General features: G+C 29.0%; 2 protein-coding genes across 4 annotated transcripts; both read left to right on the top strand.

Moving 5' to 3' along the window:
* The first annotated feature begins 21 nt into the window (after positions 1 to 21).
* On the top strand, positions 22 to 2,352 carry LOC106786334 (pachytene checkpoint protein 2 homolog). The gene is made up of 6 exons (XM_014747588.1): positions 22 to 524; positions 725 to 872; positions 962 to 1,153; positions 1,240 to 1,467; positions 1,545 to 1,892; positions 1,964 to 2,352. Exons 1-6 carry the CDS (start codon positions 475 to 477, stop codon positions 2,231 to 2,233), a joined length of 1,236 nt encoding a protein of 411 aa, XP_014603074.1. The 5' UTR covers positions 22 to 474; the 3' UTR covers positions 2,234 to 2,352.
* A 120-nt stretch (positions 2,353 to 2,472) lies between these two features.
* On the top strand, positions 2,473 to 18,714 carry LOC106786340 (solute carrier family 25 member 36-A). Of its 3 annotated transcripts, none has more exons than XR_001381641.1 (7): positions 2,473 to 2,957; positions 5,034 to 5,219; positions 5,445 to 5,719; positions 12,910 to 13,028; positions 15,903 to 16,125; positions 17,108 to 17,598; positions 17,671 to 18,714. XR_001381641.1 is itself a non-coding variant. In XM_014747601.1 (6 exons), exons 1-6 carry the CDS (start codon positions 2,917 to 2,919, stop codon positions 17,380 to 17,382), a joined length of 1,119 nt encoding a protein of 372 aa, XP_014603087.1. In that variant the 5' UTR covers positions 2,473 to 2,916; the 3' UTR covers positions 17,383 to 18,714. The 3 variants fall into 3 exon arrangements, 1 of the variants encoding a protein (XP_014603087.1); XR_001381642.1 differs by having other exon boundaries at positions 17,655 to 18,714; XM_014747601.1 differs by having other exon boundaries at positions 17,108 to 18,714.
* Positions 18,715 to 18,889: the final 175 nt, after the last annotated feature.

Below are 18,889 nucleotides of genomic sequence, written 5' to 3'. Positions count from 1 at the left end.
TTGCACTACTCGATAAGAGTATTAATAAAATAACGTCAATAACGCGTATATTAAATAATTTGATTAATGGAAAAGAGAAAAATAACGCTCCTTACGTAAACGTTGCTTGCGAATGAGGCCTAACGTCCTCTGCTTTCAAACTTCACGTGTCTCCATTCCCACCCCTTCTCACTTTTTCCTTCTCTTTTCATTTCATCAATTGGACTATACTTTCATTTATTGTTTCTCCTTGTCTAACGCATTACAAGCCGTGCGCGATGAATTTGAACTTGTGGTTTAAAGTAACAGAAAAAAAACGGGACAAAGTGGGCTAAGAAGACGACGAACAAAGAACAGTTTATATATAATTTTAACAATAATCGTTTATATGTTGTATCAGATAATTTGTTTTGTCTAGTTTACTATTCAAAGTGAAAGATATTTTATTTTTTAAATAACTTGAAAACGCATTAATATTAAAAATAAAAACAAACGATGGATTCTACTGATATATTACACATTGAAATTTTACAAAAATCTGAAAGGTAAGATCTATATTTTAATTGCTCTCTTTTATATATACATATATATCTTTCTAATGTTTTATAATAACAACAATATTTATGGCATCTTAATTTAGATTATTTGAATGAAAATATAAAAGTATTTTAAGATTGTTATTAATAGTTTGTTTTACTATTAGTTTTATTGTAAGTTGTTGTCACACATATTGTTTTTCTTTAAGTGCATTGTCAGAAGAGGAAATACGAACAATCATAGAGAATGAAATACTTAAATTGGAGGAAGTCATATTAGACGTGGAATTACCAATTACCTTATCTGATCATTCTAAAGATCATATTGAATCTGTATTATGTGCTTGCAATAACAATGTATGTTTCAAATATCTTTAATAATGGAAAGTATTATTACTATTTAAAATTATTTTTATTATTTTTGATATGATGTTTATTTATCTTAGAAAACACGTATGAAAATTGCTGGAGCCAATTTACAATATCATATATATAGAATGACAGAAAGCGAATCTGCAATGTCAATTATAGAAAATGGTAATGAAGAATTACCAGCAGCAAATCAGTGGCTTTTACCTTCTAAAGAATTTCATTATCTGTGGGAAAACATGTATTATGATTCGAATATAAAGCAAAATGTAACCTAAGTGTATATTCTTTCTTCTTTTATCTTTGTATATTTATTTGTTTTAATCAAAATTTCTTTTTTCTTTCTTTCTTTTAGTTATTAAATTTTGTAGAAACAGCATTAATATTTTCTGATAATCAAATAAATCCTAATATCATATCATGGAATAAAGTAGTATTACTACATGGACCTCCAGGCAGTGGAAAGACTAGCTTATGTAAAGCGCTGGCTCAAAAAATTGCAATTCGTTTTGGACATCGATTTACATATGTGCATTTAATAGAAATAAATAGTCATAGTTTATTTTCAAAATGGTTTTCCGAGGTAAATTATCTCTCTTCTATTGTTATATAAAGATGGAAAATTAAGTATCTTACAAATAAGAATTTATTTTATTTCAGAGCGGAAAATTGGTTATGAAATTATTCGATGAACTTAAAACTATTCACAATGATTCTAACCGGTTAGTTTGTATTTTAATCGATGAGGTAGAATCATTAGCACACACTCGTAAATCCTGTGTTAATGGAACAGAACCTACAGATTCTATACGCGTAGTAAATGCTTTACTCACCCAACTGGATCAAATGAAACATTATCCAAATGTTTTAATTCTTACAACAAGTAACATGACCGAAGCCATTGATTTGGCATTTGTAGATCGTGCAGATATAAAACAATATATCGGCCATCCCACAGAAGATTCTATATACAAAATATATACTGCTTGCATAAATGAATTAATGAGGGTACTTCATTATTATTTTATATCACATAATAAATAACATATCACATAATAAGTAATTGTTAAAATTTTCAGACTGGACTGATAGAGATGGAAGAAATACATAATCTTGCTTATCTCAAAGTTCATGGTTATGAAGAAAATTATGAGACAAAACGCTCTTTAATACTGCTGGAAATAAGTAAACAAAGTTATGGTCTAAGTGGACGTACATTAAAAAAGATACCATTTTTAGCAAAAGCACTTTATATACATTCAAAGAAATCTACATTAGCTCAATTTTTGAGAGCTATGCATTATGCCATAGAAAAGCAGAAAGATGAAATTTTGGAACAACAACAATAAAAAAAAAGACATCTCTATTTTTGTATTAACACGAAATACGATTTTTAATCATGCAAAATGTAAGCAGATATATTTGACCATTAATTTTACTATTACATGTTTTAAGTATTTTACAATAATTCTTAATCTATTTATTTACGCATTAGTAACAATAAGCGAAAAAGAGAGTTAGGAAAAAAATATTAAATAAAAAAGAACTTTTGTACAAAAGAGAGCGTATTTTTAAATTTGACGAGGCGCGTCATTGGCGCTCTCTGTCGGTAAATTGAAGCGCTAAGTTCTCCCACTCTACATACAGTCGTTTAGTCGAAGGTGTGTAGTGGGGATGAAGCTGCGGCATAGGTAACGTAATGCGCATCAGTCAGTTGTTTTGAAGCGGTCGTACGTGTCACTTGGATTACTCGGTTTGCGATTAACGCAGTGTTTTTCTTTTTCTTTTCCCTTGTGGATACGATCGAGATCGTGTTTAAAAGCTAATATTAGATAATATCGTAATATTTCGGTGACAGGCCGTATAAAATATTTAATCATAAATTATTAGTGAGATTTGAAATAACGTTTGGTGAGAGTGTTGTTTTCGAACGATCTCGTCTTATTCATTTTATCTTCGTTTCCATTTATTATTATTACAAAAAGTTAATGATACCAAGATTGTTAAGTCATCAAATTCGTTTCTAAGAAGGATGTTTGATCGCGACACAGCGATACATCTCATTGCCGGAGGGTAAGTTTTGACGCATTTAGATCTAATACTATAACATTCTTATCGTCGTAATATTTTTAATTTATCGTTAATTTTTTGTTCTCGATTATACTTGTTTTATAATTAAATCATTCAACAATTATTTGTTATTCTCATCGAATCGTCGAGATTAACATATGTATGTATTTTCCATCTCCTATGTGTATACACGATGCATTTTGCTGCGCAGTGTGAACCAAACGATTTGATTGGTTATTCCTTTCCGAAACATAACGTCTGGCCCGGTCTCTCCTTGCCCCTCTTCTTTCTCCTCTTCCTTTTGCTTCTAACCTTTTTTCTTTTTTTTCTTTTCACACGACTTTTTTACGTCCAAAAAAACATATGTAAATACATAGTACTGAAGTACCCTTTTTATAAGAAATTTTATTATAATTATTTCATCATTCGTTTTATAAAATGCAATTAATTAGACATTTTAAATAATCGTAACTTAGTAGGTCATTTAGAGATATAAACAATTTTTAACAAAATTTATTTGTCATCTTATTTCTCTTTTCTTCTTCTTTAGATTTTTGCTACTTCTCAAATATTGAATAATTCGAAGAATTAACTGTTTGTTGTCTGATATGTGCGTGCTACGTCGTACTTGTGCATGCAGCTTAATTTATAACCGGTAGATAGAAATTACGTGTCTAGATCATAAACTACTACAAATATCTAGGACGTTTAGACATCGTTTAATAAATATTATCAGTATTCTAATCATTTTCTTAATCAAGAATAGTTTTAATTGAAACTTCTTATCAATTTGTTGGGGATTTGAAAAATGAAAACACTATTGACTTAGGTTAGGTTTTTATCATTATTATTATTATTTATGTTTTCGTATGTAGTTTCGTAAAGAAAGAAAAAAATTGTAGGTAAAAATGATTAATTAAATAATAATTATTGCCAAAATAGTTGTACGCAGAGTATAATATTATTAATTCTAGAAAGTTAACATCAATTCTCCACGGTCTCTTTCACGTAACTCGTATGACGAGAAATAATGTGCGTTTTAATCATTAAAATTGCAACTACAGGTGCAACTATTCTTCTCTACCAACGAACGTAATCATTTTTATTTCATTGAGGTGTCTTATGAAAACGGTAAACAGTTAACATTTGGATATTATAAATCAATGAACCGTTAATAAAAAGTTTGTTTGTATGTTTTTGAACGACAAACGCATATCACACGATCGTCTTTAATTTCTGTCGATTAATCGAAATTCAAGGTTCGTTGGATTGTTTTTCATAGTACTGTGTCGTATTACTTTGAATACAGAATTTATTGCGCATGTTGGTTGGTATATATACAGATTTTTACGTGAAATAAGAATTATTATTTACGCAATAAATATATATTTAATTTCATTCGTGCAATGACAATTAATAAAATGATTGTTTGTTTATAGAAAATGGCGTAATAAAATTCGTTAAAATTTTGGCGCGCAAAAGTTGGCTCACATCTAATAAACATATTGAACGCAGCAGTTATTTTCTTCTTTGCATTTGTTTTTATATATTTTCTTGTCCCTCTTATAGTTAGTCGTGTTTCTTTCGTTATACACATGTGTCATATTTATCGGTTGTTCCCTCTCGTATATATGTACACATGTATGCATTTCTAGTTCCTAGTAAGTAGATTTGATGCGTTGTCTCTCTAGGGTCTTCTCATAAAAATTCTTTTATTTCATTATTTCCAGTCTATGAAATATTTATCAGAAACATCATCTAACATCATTTTTGTATTATTATTATTATTATTATTATTATCAATTTAGAAAATCACACATTTATTTGAAGTTTGCATACACTAGTTACAATCTTGCCATGATCATGCTAGAAAATTTAATACTGCGTTGTTAGAAATCGTGCTGTTATTGTTTTTGTTTACATCGTTCAAGTAAACTTTTTTTCTTTCTCTCCTCTGTAATATATAAAAACACGAGAAATATTGAAGACTCTTATTCTATTAATAATAAAGAGGAATACGATTTTATTTATATTTATTTATTTATTTTTGTTTCTTTTTTTGGGGGTTGTTGAATATAGTGTTGCTGGTACAACAGGAGCTATAGTAACCTGTCCACTCGAAGTGGTTAAAACACGTTTACAATCCTCTTCGTCTGGCTTTCACCCGCCACCAGTGAATAAAGAGTTTACGTCCGGTCATGTCACGTGTAAAAGTTTTCCAACACCGGAGCAAAGGAGGAGACTGTGTACAGGAGGATATCCAAGGTAAGATTATCAAAATAATTTCTATCTATATATATACATATATATATATATCGTATATCAACGTTACAAAAACAATTTAATATTAAACGTTACTTAAACGGAGCTGTAATATTTGAACGAACAGCAAAAGGGTCTTGCCCGTGGAGTTCACGGAACTATGTGAATTAAGGGTTCAAATCGTATATTAATATTTAATTTTTATTCGGTATTATTTTTTGTTTAAAGGTGTTCCTTTCTGGCTCTTTCACATTGCGGCGTGTCGACACCACCAGGTGGTAGTCCACACGCTTATCCAACACCCGGTATTATCCAGTGTATAAGATACATCATTAAAAACGAAGGTGTGCGTGCCCTTTTCCAAGGTCTCGGACCAAATCTTGTTGGTGTTGCACCTTCCAGGGCAATCTACTTCTGTGCATATTCAAAAAGCAAAACGGCTTTTAACACGATACTACCCCCGGACACTCCGATAGTCCACGTATTTTCGGCATTTGGCGCTGGTAAGAACAGAAATTAGATCCTTTTCAAATATATATATCCATATATGCACACACATACACAAGGGTGGATTGAAAAATTTGAAACCTATTTTTGTTTCTAATTATTTTGATGCTATGTCAAATGATAAAAGTGAGTTGCTTCTCTATTAGGCTAAAAACTTTTCAACCCACTCACGTATATATATGCAAAGAAAAAAGAAGAATATATGCAAATTTAAAAGTGTCTCTATGTACATAATATATATACGTTTGAGTAAACGTGTAATGTATAATGTAATTATTTTTATCGTTATTAGTCCGTAAATAGAGAAGATACCATAATAGAAACTAGATAATATATACTAAAAATATTTTGGCTTACTTTTTGGAACGGCGCCGAAATATCGGACGATTTTATCCTTTGAACTCTTGATATACATATATACGTATACGTAACTAGTTATCACGCGTACAAGAACGTGTTTTTAACCTGTTAAGTATTTTCAATTTTACCGATAACTGGTTTATAAACAGTTATATTATTGAAAATTAATAGAAAACAATTTATATATATATATATGTGTGTGTATACTAAACTCGGTTAAACGTTACGCGTTATAAGTAATCGTGTTGCGTGAAAAATTTCTTGGTACAAAGCGATTATTTTTATTTAAGTTTTTATAAACAGTAGAAATCAGTAGCGATGAAAACATTAATTCAATGCTCAATTTAAAGAAAAGAAAAATTAATTTTTAGACGCAAGGAATTTTCATTTTTTTATTATGAAGCGCATTGTACCAGAAATCGCGTTATATGAAAACTTATATCTTTGCCGCGTTATAAGAATTCACGTTATATATATCTACTGTACGTTATAATATATTTGTATATGGGATAGATTGAAGAATTTATATTAAACTAATAAGTAGAAATGATAGTTCATAAGTATAACGTATCCTTCTTCCATCTATCTTGTTTCCTCTCGTATAATTTATCCTATTTTTTTTTTATTTTATTTTATTTTCTCCAAAGATAAGAGTACATAAAACATGCGTTTGTAAACGTCATTTAATTTTTATCTACCGTTAATATCCAGTTTATAATTATGGTGTACTAATCTGCCGACTCGGATAACCTCCGTTATAGTTGAACTGATTTCATATCATCAATTTCAAGAACCGATAGCGTGATCGATTGTTTGATGGAATTTTTTTTTTATTTTTTCTTTTTCGTTATATTTTGTTAGTCAATTGAATTAAATTTGTTTAGATATTCATATTTTATTGAACGTAATTCTGTGTCTTTTATTTGATTATATTTCTTTTCATTTGTAGATCGTATTTTGCAAATTTTTTATATTTTTCTGTTTAGTTAGTATTCGTTTGTCGAAATGAGTAGGACATTTGTTTTTTTTTTTTTTTTGGAGTAATCGTGTTCATGAGTAAAATGTTTGATAAAAAACCGTTCGTAAAGAACGCGTGTTTCTAGATACGTGTGCATATTTGTTTTTATTTTTCTTTTTTCCTTTAAGTTTTCTGTTAGAAATCGGTCAATTTGATAAGAACAATGAATGTCTCTTTCGATGATATTTTTCTTTCTAATTTTCTCTCTCTCTCTCTCTCTATATATATTTATTTTTAAAAATATTTCTTAATACTTTTCTTGAATAAAACAACGTTATTAGTAAAGACCATATAGATAAGTTATCTGTTCTCTTTAAGAGGGAAAATTGAACTTCAACCGGGAATAAGAGATTACCTCCTTCGAAGATTTCTTCGCAGGGTGTCACCGTCTTCATATTTTTTTATACTGATAGTAGTTTTATATATTCGTTTTCAAATTTATTTATTAATTAGAATTCACATATTATTTAGATAGAAAATCTACGAATAGATGTTTGATTTATCGACGAAATGATGACTTTATTTGATTACTTTTTAATTATAGACAAACGATTGTAATTTTATTGAATGTTTTACAGTCAAATAATTTGAAATTTGTGAAAAAAAGGAAAGGAGGGTGAAGAAAAAAATGATTGCTGCACAATGCAATTATCTCGTTATATCCATTTGTTGATATTTTTTTTGTATAGCTCATTGACAATGTATCATTCGGTAAGCCATCCATTCGTTAACTTAATTTCATGATTTATCTATCTTTGATAATGCATATCGTAATCTTTGTCTTTTATTATACAATGGAAATTATAATTCCACAATATAGTAATCGTTAATCTTCATTATTTATTGTATTTTTCTTTTAAAGAGAGAAATCACATTTTGAAAGAATATCATTGGAGAAGCTTAAGATAGAAAATATAAATACTTGCCTTCGTGTTAATGTTCCCTTTTCCCTTTTTTAACACGTGATGATAGTCACGTAGGCATTTCTCATCTTTTATTAAGTCGGTCTTTTAATTTTGTTGACTTAAAAAAGAAATAAAAAACAAAATAGAGATCTTTTACTCTACAGTTTAGTAATTCCATTTTATTTCACAATATTTATTTTTATCTCATTTACGTTTTTACAATAAAATACGATTTATTGCAACGAACTACGACAAAAACTAGAGTTGCGATCGTTTAAAATTTTTTAAGAATAATTTTTATATAAATCATCGGTTTCTAAATTTTTGACAAACGAATATTTTCATGGATAATATAAGGTGAGACAAAAATTGAGTAGATGAAAAAAATTTTTTGAAGAAAAATACAAAAATTCGAAAAAAGATACGATAAAATCAGCGTGACGTCGCATTTAGATTCGATCTCGCATTGTTATTATTAATAAGATATATATTATCTATATGTTTCGCGTGTACGTTCTTCGTCTATCATAGATAATACATAAATTACAAAAACAGGCCACTTATAGCTTGAATTTGATCGCATTACATTATACAATCTCTCATTTTCATTTTTATATGAATACAATGGGCGTTTAAATAAGTCACATGCATGCTTGTGAAATGCATACATATATTTAGAAAATAAGTATATATAAATATATATATATATTCATTATATTATGTGTTCCGATAGAATCTGTTTATTCGCTTGTTTACCAACTCTTAGCTTTGGGTCACCTTGACACTATCTTCTTCGTTTCATCTTCCTCCTCCATCTAGCTCTACCTCCTCCTTTCTCTTCCTCCTCTTCGTATCTACAGATTAGACAGGATGATAATGTATTATATGTGTAGTAGCCCTTTTAAAATCAATTTAGAAATGAACCAGAAATTCTTCCATGTGTCTGAAAATTTGCTTTCGTTTCCACCCCTCTCCCTTTCTCTTCTTCATTCCTTAACCCCCATTTTTTGTTCTTTTTCCCTTCCACGCTCCTTCATCTTCTTCGGGGTCAGGAACAACGACCGAGAGAATGTGTGTGCACGAAGCATTAGATTCTATTTTTAAACAGTCTACTACTTGGCTGTAATTCAATACTCTCTCTTTCTCTATCTTCTTGTACACACAATGTTGTGTGTTAGAAGAGAACTTGTATATTTATTAGAAATGAAAAACATGCCACTACGATCAAAAAAAATGTTAATAAATTTTAAATAGGATTACGTATGCACGATCATTATTATTCTATTGTGCCATGTAATGTGTAATGAGTTTAGAAGGAGTAAAGTTTTTAGGCTTAATTTTTATCTATACGTTTTGTTTACTGATTTTACTTTTTTTTATTTGTACCGCGGACTGAAGATAAGAAAATGTTAAAATTATTAAAATTTGCGTCATTTTTTGTTCATATATTGTATAATATCAGTGGGTTTTTATTATTATTGGTTTTTTTGTTTTGTTTTTTGTTTTTTTTTTTTTCTTTTTAAATACATTTTTTAATTATAAGAATTCCATCGAAGTACTTGATAGCTTATAAATTTATTTTGTTTAACGTGTTTCATATCAACACACGTTTGTAGCAAAAGATATTGCACACAAGTTAGGTATATTTATTTTTAGAATCTCTGATAATGGATGTGTTTGACACAAGGAGAGGTCTATCTACTTTTATCGAGTCAAACACGTTAATGTAACACGGTAATCGTTCGTTCAAGATATGATAGAAAGATAGAACGAATTTCAAACATTTCTTTCGTAATAATTTATTCTAGTACTATAATAATGTATAGCATATATTAGAATAGAATTAAACAAGTAACAATAATTTCTTTCGTAATAATGTTTTTTATAGTACTACTATAATAATTATATGCTATTCAAGATGATATTACAACTTGAACATTATGTAATTTGTTTTTTTTTTTTAAGTGATACTGCTATAAAAAAAATTGAATTACTCACAGGTTAGCAATTGTGGATATTTTTGTTATACTTCCAAGCATAATTATCAAAATACACATAAAACATTAAACGATTGGTCGGAACATTATTATTTATTTTATTTTCATACTTGAGTTCTTCCATCCTTATGAATAACCAATTGAAAGCGTTGAATGATCGTTCAGGAAAGTTCATTAGCGTATATGTACATATATACACACACGCGCGTGCATTATGTATATGTATATGTATATACGTGCAAATTAATTTGTTTAGCACAGTTATCAACGTACGTTCTTTCGTAGCATGTTAAAAGTCCTCCTTTCTTTGTATCAGTTCTTTAAGTATACATACTCTTACACATATGTGTATATGTATAATACGTGCATGTGTTGTTCATGCACGTGTACGGTTTCATTTTGCATGCTCACAATTGAACTTCCCGTGGCGTTGTTACTCTAGTAATAAGATGCATGTATATATGTTGTATGTTATTCTTCGGACAACGTGTCTTCTATCTTGTTTTTCAATTTGGTTGCACGTGAATAAGACGAATAATACATAAAAGTTTGAACGTAGTAAGAAAGTTACTCGTGAAAATTAGCGGCTTTCTTGAAAAATTTCAAATATGCCAAACATGCAATCTTTTTTTTCCTCCTTGATAAAAAAAAAAAAAAAAACGAGATAAGAGGAAAACATAATGAGTTGGTCTATCTTGTTTCGCTTAAAAGTATCACGGAAAATAGTTATTAAATTTAATCAAAATGTTTGTTTACTTTTGTGATAAGCAAAATTGAATGTTCTTTATACATTTTTGAAGAAGTATTATTCTAAAAAAATATTTTTTAAATAAAAACAATTACAATTTTTACGTATTGTATAATAAATTTGAAATTGTATACAATTAATGATGACCCCCGTAATCAGTAAATTACGCAAGTGCATTCTGCAAGTTAATAAAAATTGAAAATTATGATTATTATAACTGTCGTTGCAAAAGTAACCATGTAATTTAAAGTGTTAATATTCCAGAAGAACTCTAAGTTTTATTTGCCTATTTTTATTAAGATATGTTAGAAAAACCTTGTTGTTGTAAACTTATCATTTATTAGCTCCTTCATTAGCTCTATTCTTTCGTCCCTGACCTGTCTTACTTTGTCTAGTCTAAACAGGTAGATATGTATATTTATATATTATATACTGTAACTCTCTATTAACACTTCCTGTTATTCTTCGATCATCTATCTAATCAATATAAATGAGTAGAAATATTTATCCTCATTAATCATAATATTATTACCAATGACAACGAAGTTATATATATATAAAATAAGACCATATATAATATCGAAAAATTAATATCATAAATCAAGATGTAACATTGCAATTTGTTTGTTAATATTTTTCTATAATTTGTTTATTAGATTGCTGAGAAATTTTACTTCCAATTTATATATATTTCTAATGCATATACATTTTTCTAAAAAAAACTAGGACGAGAACTTTCAGGATACTTCTTCGCCGTTAGATTTACAAAAAAATTGTTTAATTTGCATATTGAAAAAATATAAATAGGCAGAAAATTTTTTACCGGCAAAGCAAATAAAACGGAAACGATGACCATTCGTGTTGCATTAAATTGTACTTGTGTCGTAATGTTGTGATTAGCGTAACATAATACGAATATTACCAATACATTGATAAAGAAGATACAAAGAGACGAAGACAAGGATTATAGGTAGAGTATGGCAAATATGTATGAATGTTTATTATATGTGTATGTGTGTGTGTGTGTGTGGTGCATTGCTCCTGTGGTCGGCCTCTAAGTAGGTCAATGGGGCTGCTTTGAGAGACATAAGCCAGTTCGTTCTCTCTCTTTTTCACACACACACACACACACATACTTATTCACTCGAGTTCAGTTTTAAAAGCCAGCAGCTAGCTTTGTAGCTTCGTCGTCGTCGTCGTCGTTGTTGTCGAAGTAAAAGTATGTATCTTATATCGAATAATTGCAAGCTCGTGTATAAGTTTCTCGAAGTTTTCTTCTCTCATTGTTAGCTGTTATCGATCGTTTCCCGACAAACTATAAATTATATAACGAATCTATCTATCTATATGATTGTTTATTCATATCTGTTAATACACAGAACGTTTCCCCCCAATAAGTTGGAATCATTGTAATGTTATATTTAGGATTAAAACATACGAATCAAATTTGTATAAACATATTCCCGATATGATCTTATTTCGCGATATCGTTTATATTGTTTTATATTATATTTATATTAAAATTGAGTCTGCGTATATTTTTTAAATATAGAACAATAAGATACTACGTAATAGTAGAGATATTTACTTATCATATATATATATACAAGCATATATGCACGTATCTATTTATCTATGTTAAGAGAATAAATATATATATACATAAGGGTAGCAAAATTGCTTCAGTTAGCTGTACGATGATAAAAGCGTTACGAAAATAACGATCTAACTAAAAAAACTAAGTAATTGAAAGATCGTTTATATACGTATATATATACATATATTCAAGCTTTTACGCGATAACTTTAATCGAAATGTTTACACGAACTCTTACAGTTCGCAGGATTGGTTATGGTCGGAAAAATTGATTGATAGGATGATGATATAATATTTTTATATACACATATATATTTTCAAGGTAATATATTTATTCGATATTAGTTTATTTCTTGCGGAAACGTCAAATTTAGAACTTGGCATCATAAATATGATCTATGTATGTCCTTCGATCGGTTTTGCCAGAATTTAGTTAAATTTGTGATATCATTTATCCTTCTCGTAAAAAAATATATACATAAGAAAATAAATGATAGTCAAAGGAAAATAGACAAGAACTATTTGAAATAATACGACACGTGTATTTTATATTTCGTTACAGGTTTCGTGGCATGCACATTGACAAATCCTATTTGGTTTATTAAAACCAGACTACAGTTGGATCATCGAACGAACAAAATTACTTCGATAGAATGTATGCGGAGGATATATCGACAATCGGTAAGGATAATCCAATTCGATCTTTATATTTGTTTCCTTTTTCTAAGATTTAATCTATTCAAGGAGATCCTAATATACGCACCTGTGCATTTCATTTTTTTTCTTTTTAATTTCGTTTTTCTCAATTAAAATCGTTGCCTTGTTGAAAAACAAAAATAAAAGAAATTAAAATCTAATAGGTATATAATAAATTTCTTCTCAAGAAGAAAAACATAAAGTTTATCGTAAAAAAGATTTAAAAAGTTCTATTTCCCCAATTAAAAAAAAAAAAAAAAACAAAAATCAAAATGTTGCTTGAAATTAGGTTAATGGTGGTTGGCAGTAGTCATTATTATATTCGTCATCTCTTTTCGATTTTATCGTTGTAAGTCTTTCGCCATCGATATATCTGGATCGTTCATGTTATTTTATTCATACTCTTCTTCTCATTCTCCCTCGGGCAACATTTCTTTCGTCTTTCAATAATTTAATCCAAACTGTCTGTTTTTTTCCCTCGAAAGACAAGATATTTCGAGAGAAGGAACATTTAAGTCTTAATCTTTTTTCTCTCTCTCTCTCTCTCTTTCTTTTTTGTTCATTTAATCGATATAAACACTTGAGTATAAACAACAAGGTGTATAATATTGACTTTGCCATACTCCGTGTATATCGTCATGTATATTCATATTTTCGGCAAACATTGTTTAATCGATCAACGCAATCATTAGGTGTCCATAATACAAACTCCTCTCTGGCTAATTTAAAATTAAAACTCTTCTTCATAGTTTAATCATAATATTCTATAATTAAATACTACGACGCAAATAAATTAAACGAATGAGAGAGAGAGAGAGAGAGAGAAATTAAAAAAAGAAGTTTTCATGCATTTTGCCGATTGCATAAGAAAAATCTATTTTTTTTTTTTTTTTTATTTTTTTTTTTTCGATGTATGTATGTATTTTTTGTTTGCAATCGATTGAAGTTCTTTAATTAGCATCATAATCGTCGTTTGAAATGATAAATGGAAAAAAAAGTAAGAGGGAGGAGGAATGTTGTCTCGACACAGGAAACAATTAAAAAAAAAAAAATAACCAACTCAAATAGGTGTTGTTTGCGAATGCATTTAAATTTTGCGTTGAACTCATATACGCGGGTATGCGTATATATATGTATGTGTATTATTGCTTAGGATTGCGCACACTGATATTAAGATTGTGGTAGTTGGCGGACGTGAGCCAGGTTTAAAATGGTCTTCTTCAACCTACGAATAGTAACTCAAGACAAAAATAATTTTTGCAAAACGCGTCTGGTAGGTGGGCTTCTTCTTCTTCTTTATATCTTCAAGACTATGCGTGGTACGCGTTGAATTAAAATTTCAATTGCAAATACGTAATAAGTATTTTATCCTTGGATATTTGAATTGTATTTCTGATATTTTTTTGTTTTTTTTTTTGGGACTATTTACAGACGGTTACATTACTGGATAGATCCAAAATTTTTAGATGGTCCCCATTCATTTCTAGACTTGTAGTTTTACAATTTTTAGATGAAAATAAGTAGAAACAGTTTCAAAAAAAGAAAAAGTAATTGATTTAAACAAAAAAATATGTTAAGAACTGATTCCACTATGTAATGTCGGAACACGATTGTTATCGATTTACTTCCATATTCGATTTGTTTCAATCATCTTAAAATATTCTCCTTTGATATTTTACTTACATTAGTTTAGTTTAACTAGATTCAATTTTAATCGTTTCCGGTCTATTAACGGCACTAATACGTCAGTATGAACTATCGCACAAAGACGCCAATATAGTATAGTCGTTTATTTTGTGAGCATGCATCGTAAATGCGAACCTGAGAATGCTTCAAGTCAGTAAACATTTGACCAACAATCTAATATTAATACACATCGATGACAATAAACGTCATTATCACGTTTTGTATAATTTAAAAAAAAAATAGAAAAAGGATTGTTTTTTTTTGGCGTATTCACAAATACAAATTTGTAAATTTGAATAATTCGTGAAAATAGATAAAATCTGGCTAACATTGTTTTGATCAATTTACATTCATTTTTATACATATATTTAAATATTTAACAGAGTCGTATAGTTTTAATTGAAAACTCAATTTATCTTTCCAAGTAATTTTTGCGTTTTTATTAATTCGCACATCTGTGTTGTATTTTTTTTTCGTTTATCTCATAAGATCACATTATCAAATAATAAATGAGGATTTAGATTAAAGACACGATTTTATCTCTCTTTAGTTTTCTAACATAATATATAACGCTGTTGAACTTGTAAAAGATTGTATCATGTGTAGATGTGTGCGTTGTGTCTCATTGCCAAGTCCATCATAAATGGACCCCATAGACGATGACGATGACGATGACGACGACGACGACCTTGTTCAGAAACAGCACGTTATTATGTCGAGCTCTTGTGATCGTTCATTCGAGTATAATACTTGTAATTGTTTCAGAGTAGAAAGTCATTTACGACGTTAATGCTCTCTTATAAATAAATTTGTCGATCCTGCAACGCAAAGCTTTTTAATGAAAAACTGTTGAAGAGGGAAAATATTCCTGAACTTTCATTTGAAAATTTCTTTTTACGTAAGAAAGAAAAAAAAATAAATTAGCGGCGGCGGCATATTGCAAAATTGTTGCACAAATTGTTGAGTATAAAAGTGAAATTAAATTTTTATTTAAAAAGAAAAGAAAAAAGAAGTAATATAGAATAGAGTTATATTTAATTATAAGTTGAAGTTAGGGTCGTTTCTTGAATTTTAATCTCAACGATATTTAATATCGTAAAATTATTATTATTTTTTTTTTTTTTTTTTTTTTTTTTTTTTTTTTTTTTTAATTATTTTCCCGCCTTTTTTCAGGGTTTCCTAGGCTTTTATAAGGGTATTGTGGCGTCCTACGTAGGTATAAGTGAGACTGTGATACACTTTGTAATTTACGAAGCTGTAAAGGCATGGCTTGCGGCAAGGACGAGAGTTCCTTCTTCAAGAGGAGACGACAGAAAAACCTTACGTGATTTTATAGAATTTATGGTAGCTGGTTCGTTTTCCAAAACAATCGCTTCAACGATAGCTTATCCTCATGGTAAGAAGAAGAGAATAAAATAAATATTATTTACAACTTTAATTTTTACGTTTAATTACGAATAATAAACAAATCAGGAAATAAAAAATAAATCTATGAGGAAAGTGCGAAAAAATGGCTCTTCCGAGAATAGAACTGTAAGTTCAATATCGCCGTTCTTTTTTCTATAACGTAAATACAGCCTTAAATTCCTTAGCTAAGTATTATTTTCAGTTTATTTTCATTAAATTGAATCATTGTTAAAATAATTCAAAGAGTGGCATTCTTCTTATCTCTTGATTATTTTTCGTCCCGTTGAAAATTTATCTTTTATAAATTTCAAACCTCGAATTTCAACTTGTAAACATATTTATTATCGAATTCAAGGCATTACAAAAAAGTTGTATAATTGAAAATTAATTAATAGCATATCAGATAAATTTAAATTATCACATTAGTATATATATTCAATGATCTTTACAAAGTAATTATGTAATTGCCCGTTGCGTAATAATTATCATTAAATCGTGATAAAATATTCAATATTGATCAAACAAATTATGCTCATTGTACGAATTATTATATTAAGAAAAATGTATCTACTTCTTAAATGCAACTATTGAATATATTCGATTTCAATATTAGAAAGAAAATCGTAGAAGCGTATAGACATTTATATCGTTCGATTTTATATTAATTATAACAGATATATACATTAGTATATACGTGTTAAATCATCACTCTCGTCTATCACTTTTGTAAACGACTGTAAACAAGATTCTGCCAATTGTTCTAAAGATAGTACGAGCCTATATATTTCGCGTGCCAACCATTCAACCAACAATTACGTATTAAACGTATTAGGCTTCCATATCCTATTACTCGAATATAAGGAGTATCATTTAAAAAAGAAATTAAAAAAAAATAAAATAATAAAAATAAATAATACGTAAGAAGGATATAAGTATATAACATGCCTGACAACATATTATTTTACTTATAGAAGTGGCAAGAACACGTTTACGCGAAGAAGGTACAAAGTATCGAACGTTTGGTCAAACTTTACACACCGTATATAATGAAGAAGGAACCAGGGGTTTGTACCGTGGACTTGGAACTCATTTGGTAAGACAGATTCCAAATACAGCTATAATAATGGCCACTTACGAAGCCGTAGTCTACATCCTGATGCGACATTTCCATTCAACTACTGTAAATACAACGAACACAAGGACACAGTTTTATGCTGAGACTAAAGCAAAGAGGGAACTGGCCTAGGATTTGCTAAAAGGTCCTGAATAAAGGGCCTTCATTCTAAATGCTAACGTTCGTGTTCTGAGGGGCCACGTTTCATCAGGTCTTCATTGTCCTCCTCCTCCTCTTCATCCTCATTATCATCGAGGAAATATTAAGAGACACCATGGAAGAGATGACGATGGTGAGACGTCCTTTGGAGCTCAATTACGATTGTTACATTGAAAGTAGCACCAAAAGGTACCACAACGTAGAACAACGCCTCAATCCTCTAGAAAGTCTAGCAAAAAAAGTAGTCCTTCATCCTTTCAGGTAGCAACTAAAACGCGTACGCATGGAATCCTGTTGTCTTGTGTACCTTGTATACCAAACAGGCCAATACCAAGTGAGGGCTGATTTAAAGCTGGAACAATGTGCTGACACACGTTGCTTCTCTTCCTCTTTTCCTCTATCTCTATCTTTATCTTTTTCTCTTTCTCTTTCTCTTATTAATGAAAGTACATTTTTTATCTGTGACGCGGAAATGGGAGATACGTTTACTTTATATTATATTATACATATACATATATGACTCTTTAGAAAAACTATATTCTCCGATAATTTAGGATTTTCTATTCCTTTTTGCAAAGTTGCTGTTCCACCACCATGTATGTGTATTATATTTCAAAGTAATCGACAAACTATATATGGAGAACGAACGAATTGTTCATTGTTAAATTTTCTTTATTTACAAATTTTTATGCTTATAAAATTATATTACGTTATTATTATCATTATATTTGTTTGTATATTTCGTTATATTTGACACGCGAGTAGAAAATAGATTGAAATTTTGTTTTATTTCTTTCTCTGTTATATTGAGAAAAGAGAGATTGTGTTTTAACACAACGAATTCTTTCTTCTTCTTCTTTTTTTTTTATTTTTTATTTTATTCTGTTATTATTATAACAGTAATGTTAATTTTTTGTCAGGAAATTTTTCTTTTTATTTATCTACCTCTCTCTTTATCTCTGGGTGGTAGAAATATCGAACATTAAAATTTGTTGTTTCCTTTAAATATATCTTTACATTTATTATCACATCTCAACAATTTGATTCTTATTAATTAATTTTAATTTGATTATATATTATTTTATATTCAATATTACATTGCAAGATGTAAGAATCTCGAATTGTATTGAATAAATGATTATAATTGAATAATAAAAGAGGCCGTGATAAAATATGCATACTATTCGTTTAAAGCTTGCTGTTATTATTCCGTGTAATATTGAAGATATCGATTATTAATAGGGATAACAAATGATGAAATCAAATCTATTTTGTGAATATAGAAATACACATATTATATCACATGCTGTGTACTAGATATTTAAAAATACGTTTAAACAAAAACTTTACAAAGATTTCTAATCAAAGTACCCCAATGTATTCTTATTTTTCTTTTTCTTTCTTTTCTTTTTGTTCAGCAATTCTTTTTTATTTGTATAGAATGAAAGAACATTGACATGTGTATATATAATAATAAATG

The sequence above is a fragment of the Polistes canadensis genome, unplaced genomic scaffold (genome assembly GCF_001313835.1).
Source record: "Polistes canadensis isolate GaletaPanama2010 unplaced genomic scaffold, ASM131383v1 scaffold_3, whole genome shotgun sequence".
NCBI classification, from domain to species: Eukaryota; Metazoa; Arthropoda; class Insecta; order Hymenoptera; family Vespidae; genus Polistes; species Polistes canadensis.
The sequence above is the reverse complement of the archived record's forward strand: the minus strand, read 5'-3'. Positions and strand labels throughout refer to the sequence as shown.

Excerpts from the sequence above, each read along its gene's own strand:
- LOC106786334 (XM_014747588.1), top strand. The coding sequence starts at position 475 with ATGGATTCTACTGATATATTACACATTGAAATTTTACAAAAATCTGAA. Across the intron at positions 1,154-1,239 it reads ATTCGAATATAAAGCAAAAT|TTATTAAATTTTGTAGAAAC; the intron begins GTAACCTAAGTG and ends TCTTTCTTTTAG. Across the intron at positions 1,468-1,544 it reads TTTCAAAATGGTTTTCCGAG|AGCGGAAAATTGGTTATGAA; the intron begins GTAAATTATCTC and ends ATTTTATTTCAG.
- LOC106786340 (XM_014747601.1), top strand. The coding sequence starts at position 2,917 with ATGTTTGATCGCGACACAGCGATACATCTCATTGCCGGAGG. Across the intron at positions 5,720-12,909 it reads ATTTTCGGCATTTGGCGCTG|GTTTCGTGGCATGCACATTG; the intron begins GTAAGAACAGAA and ends ATTTCGTTACAG. Across the intron at positions 13,029-15,902 it reads GGAGGATATATCGACAATCG|GGTTTCCTAGGCTTTTATAA; the intron begins GTAAGGATAATC and ends GCCTTTTTTCAG.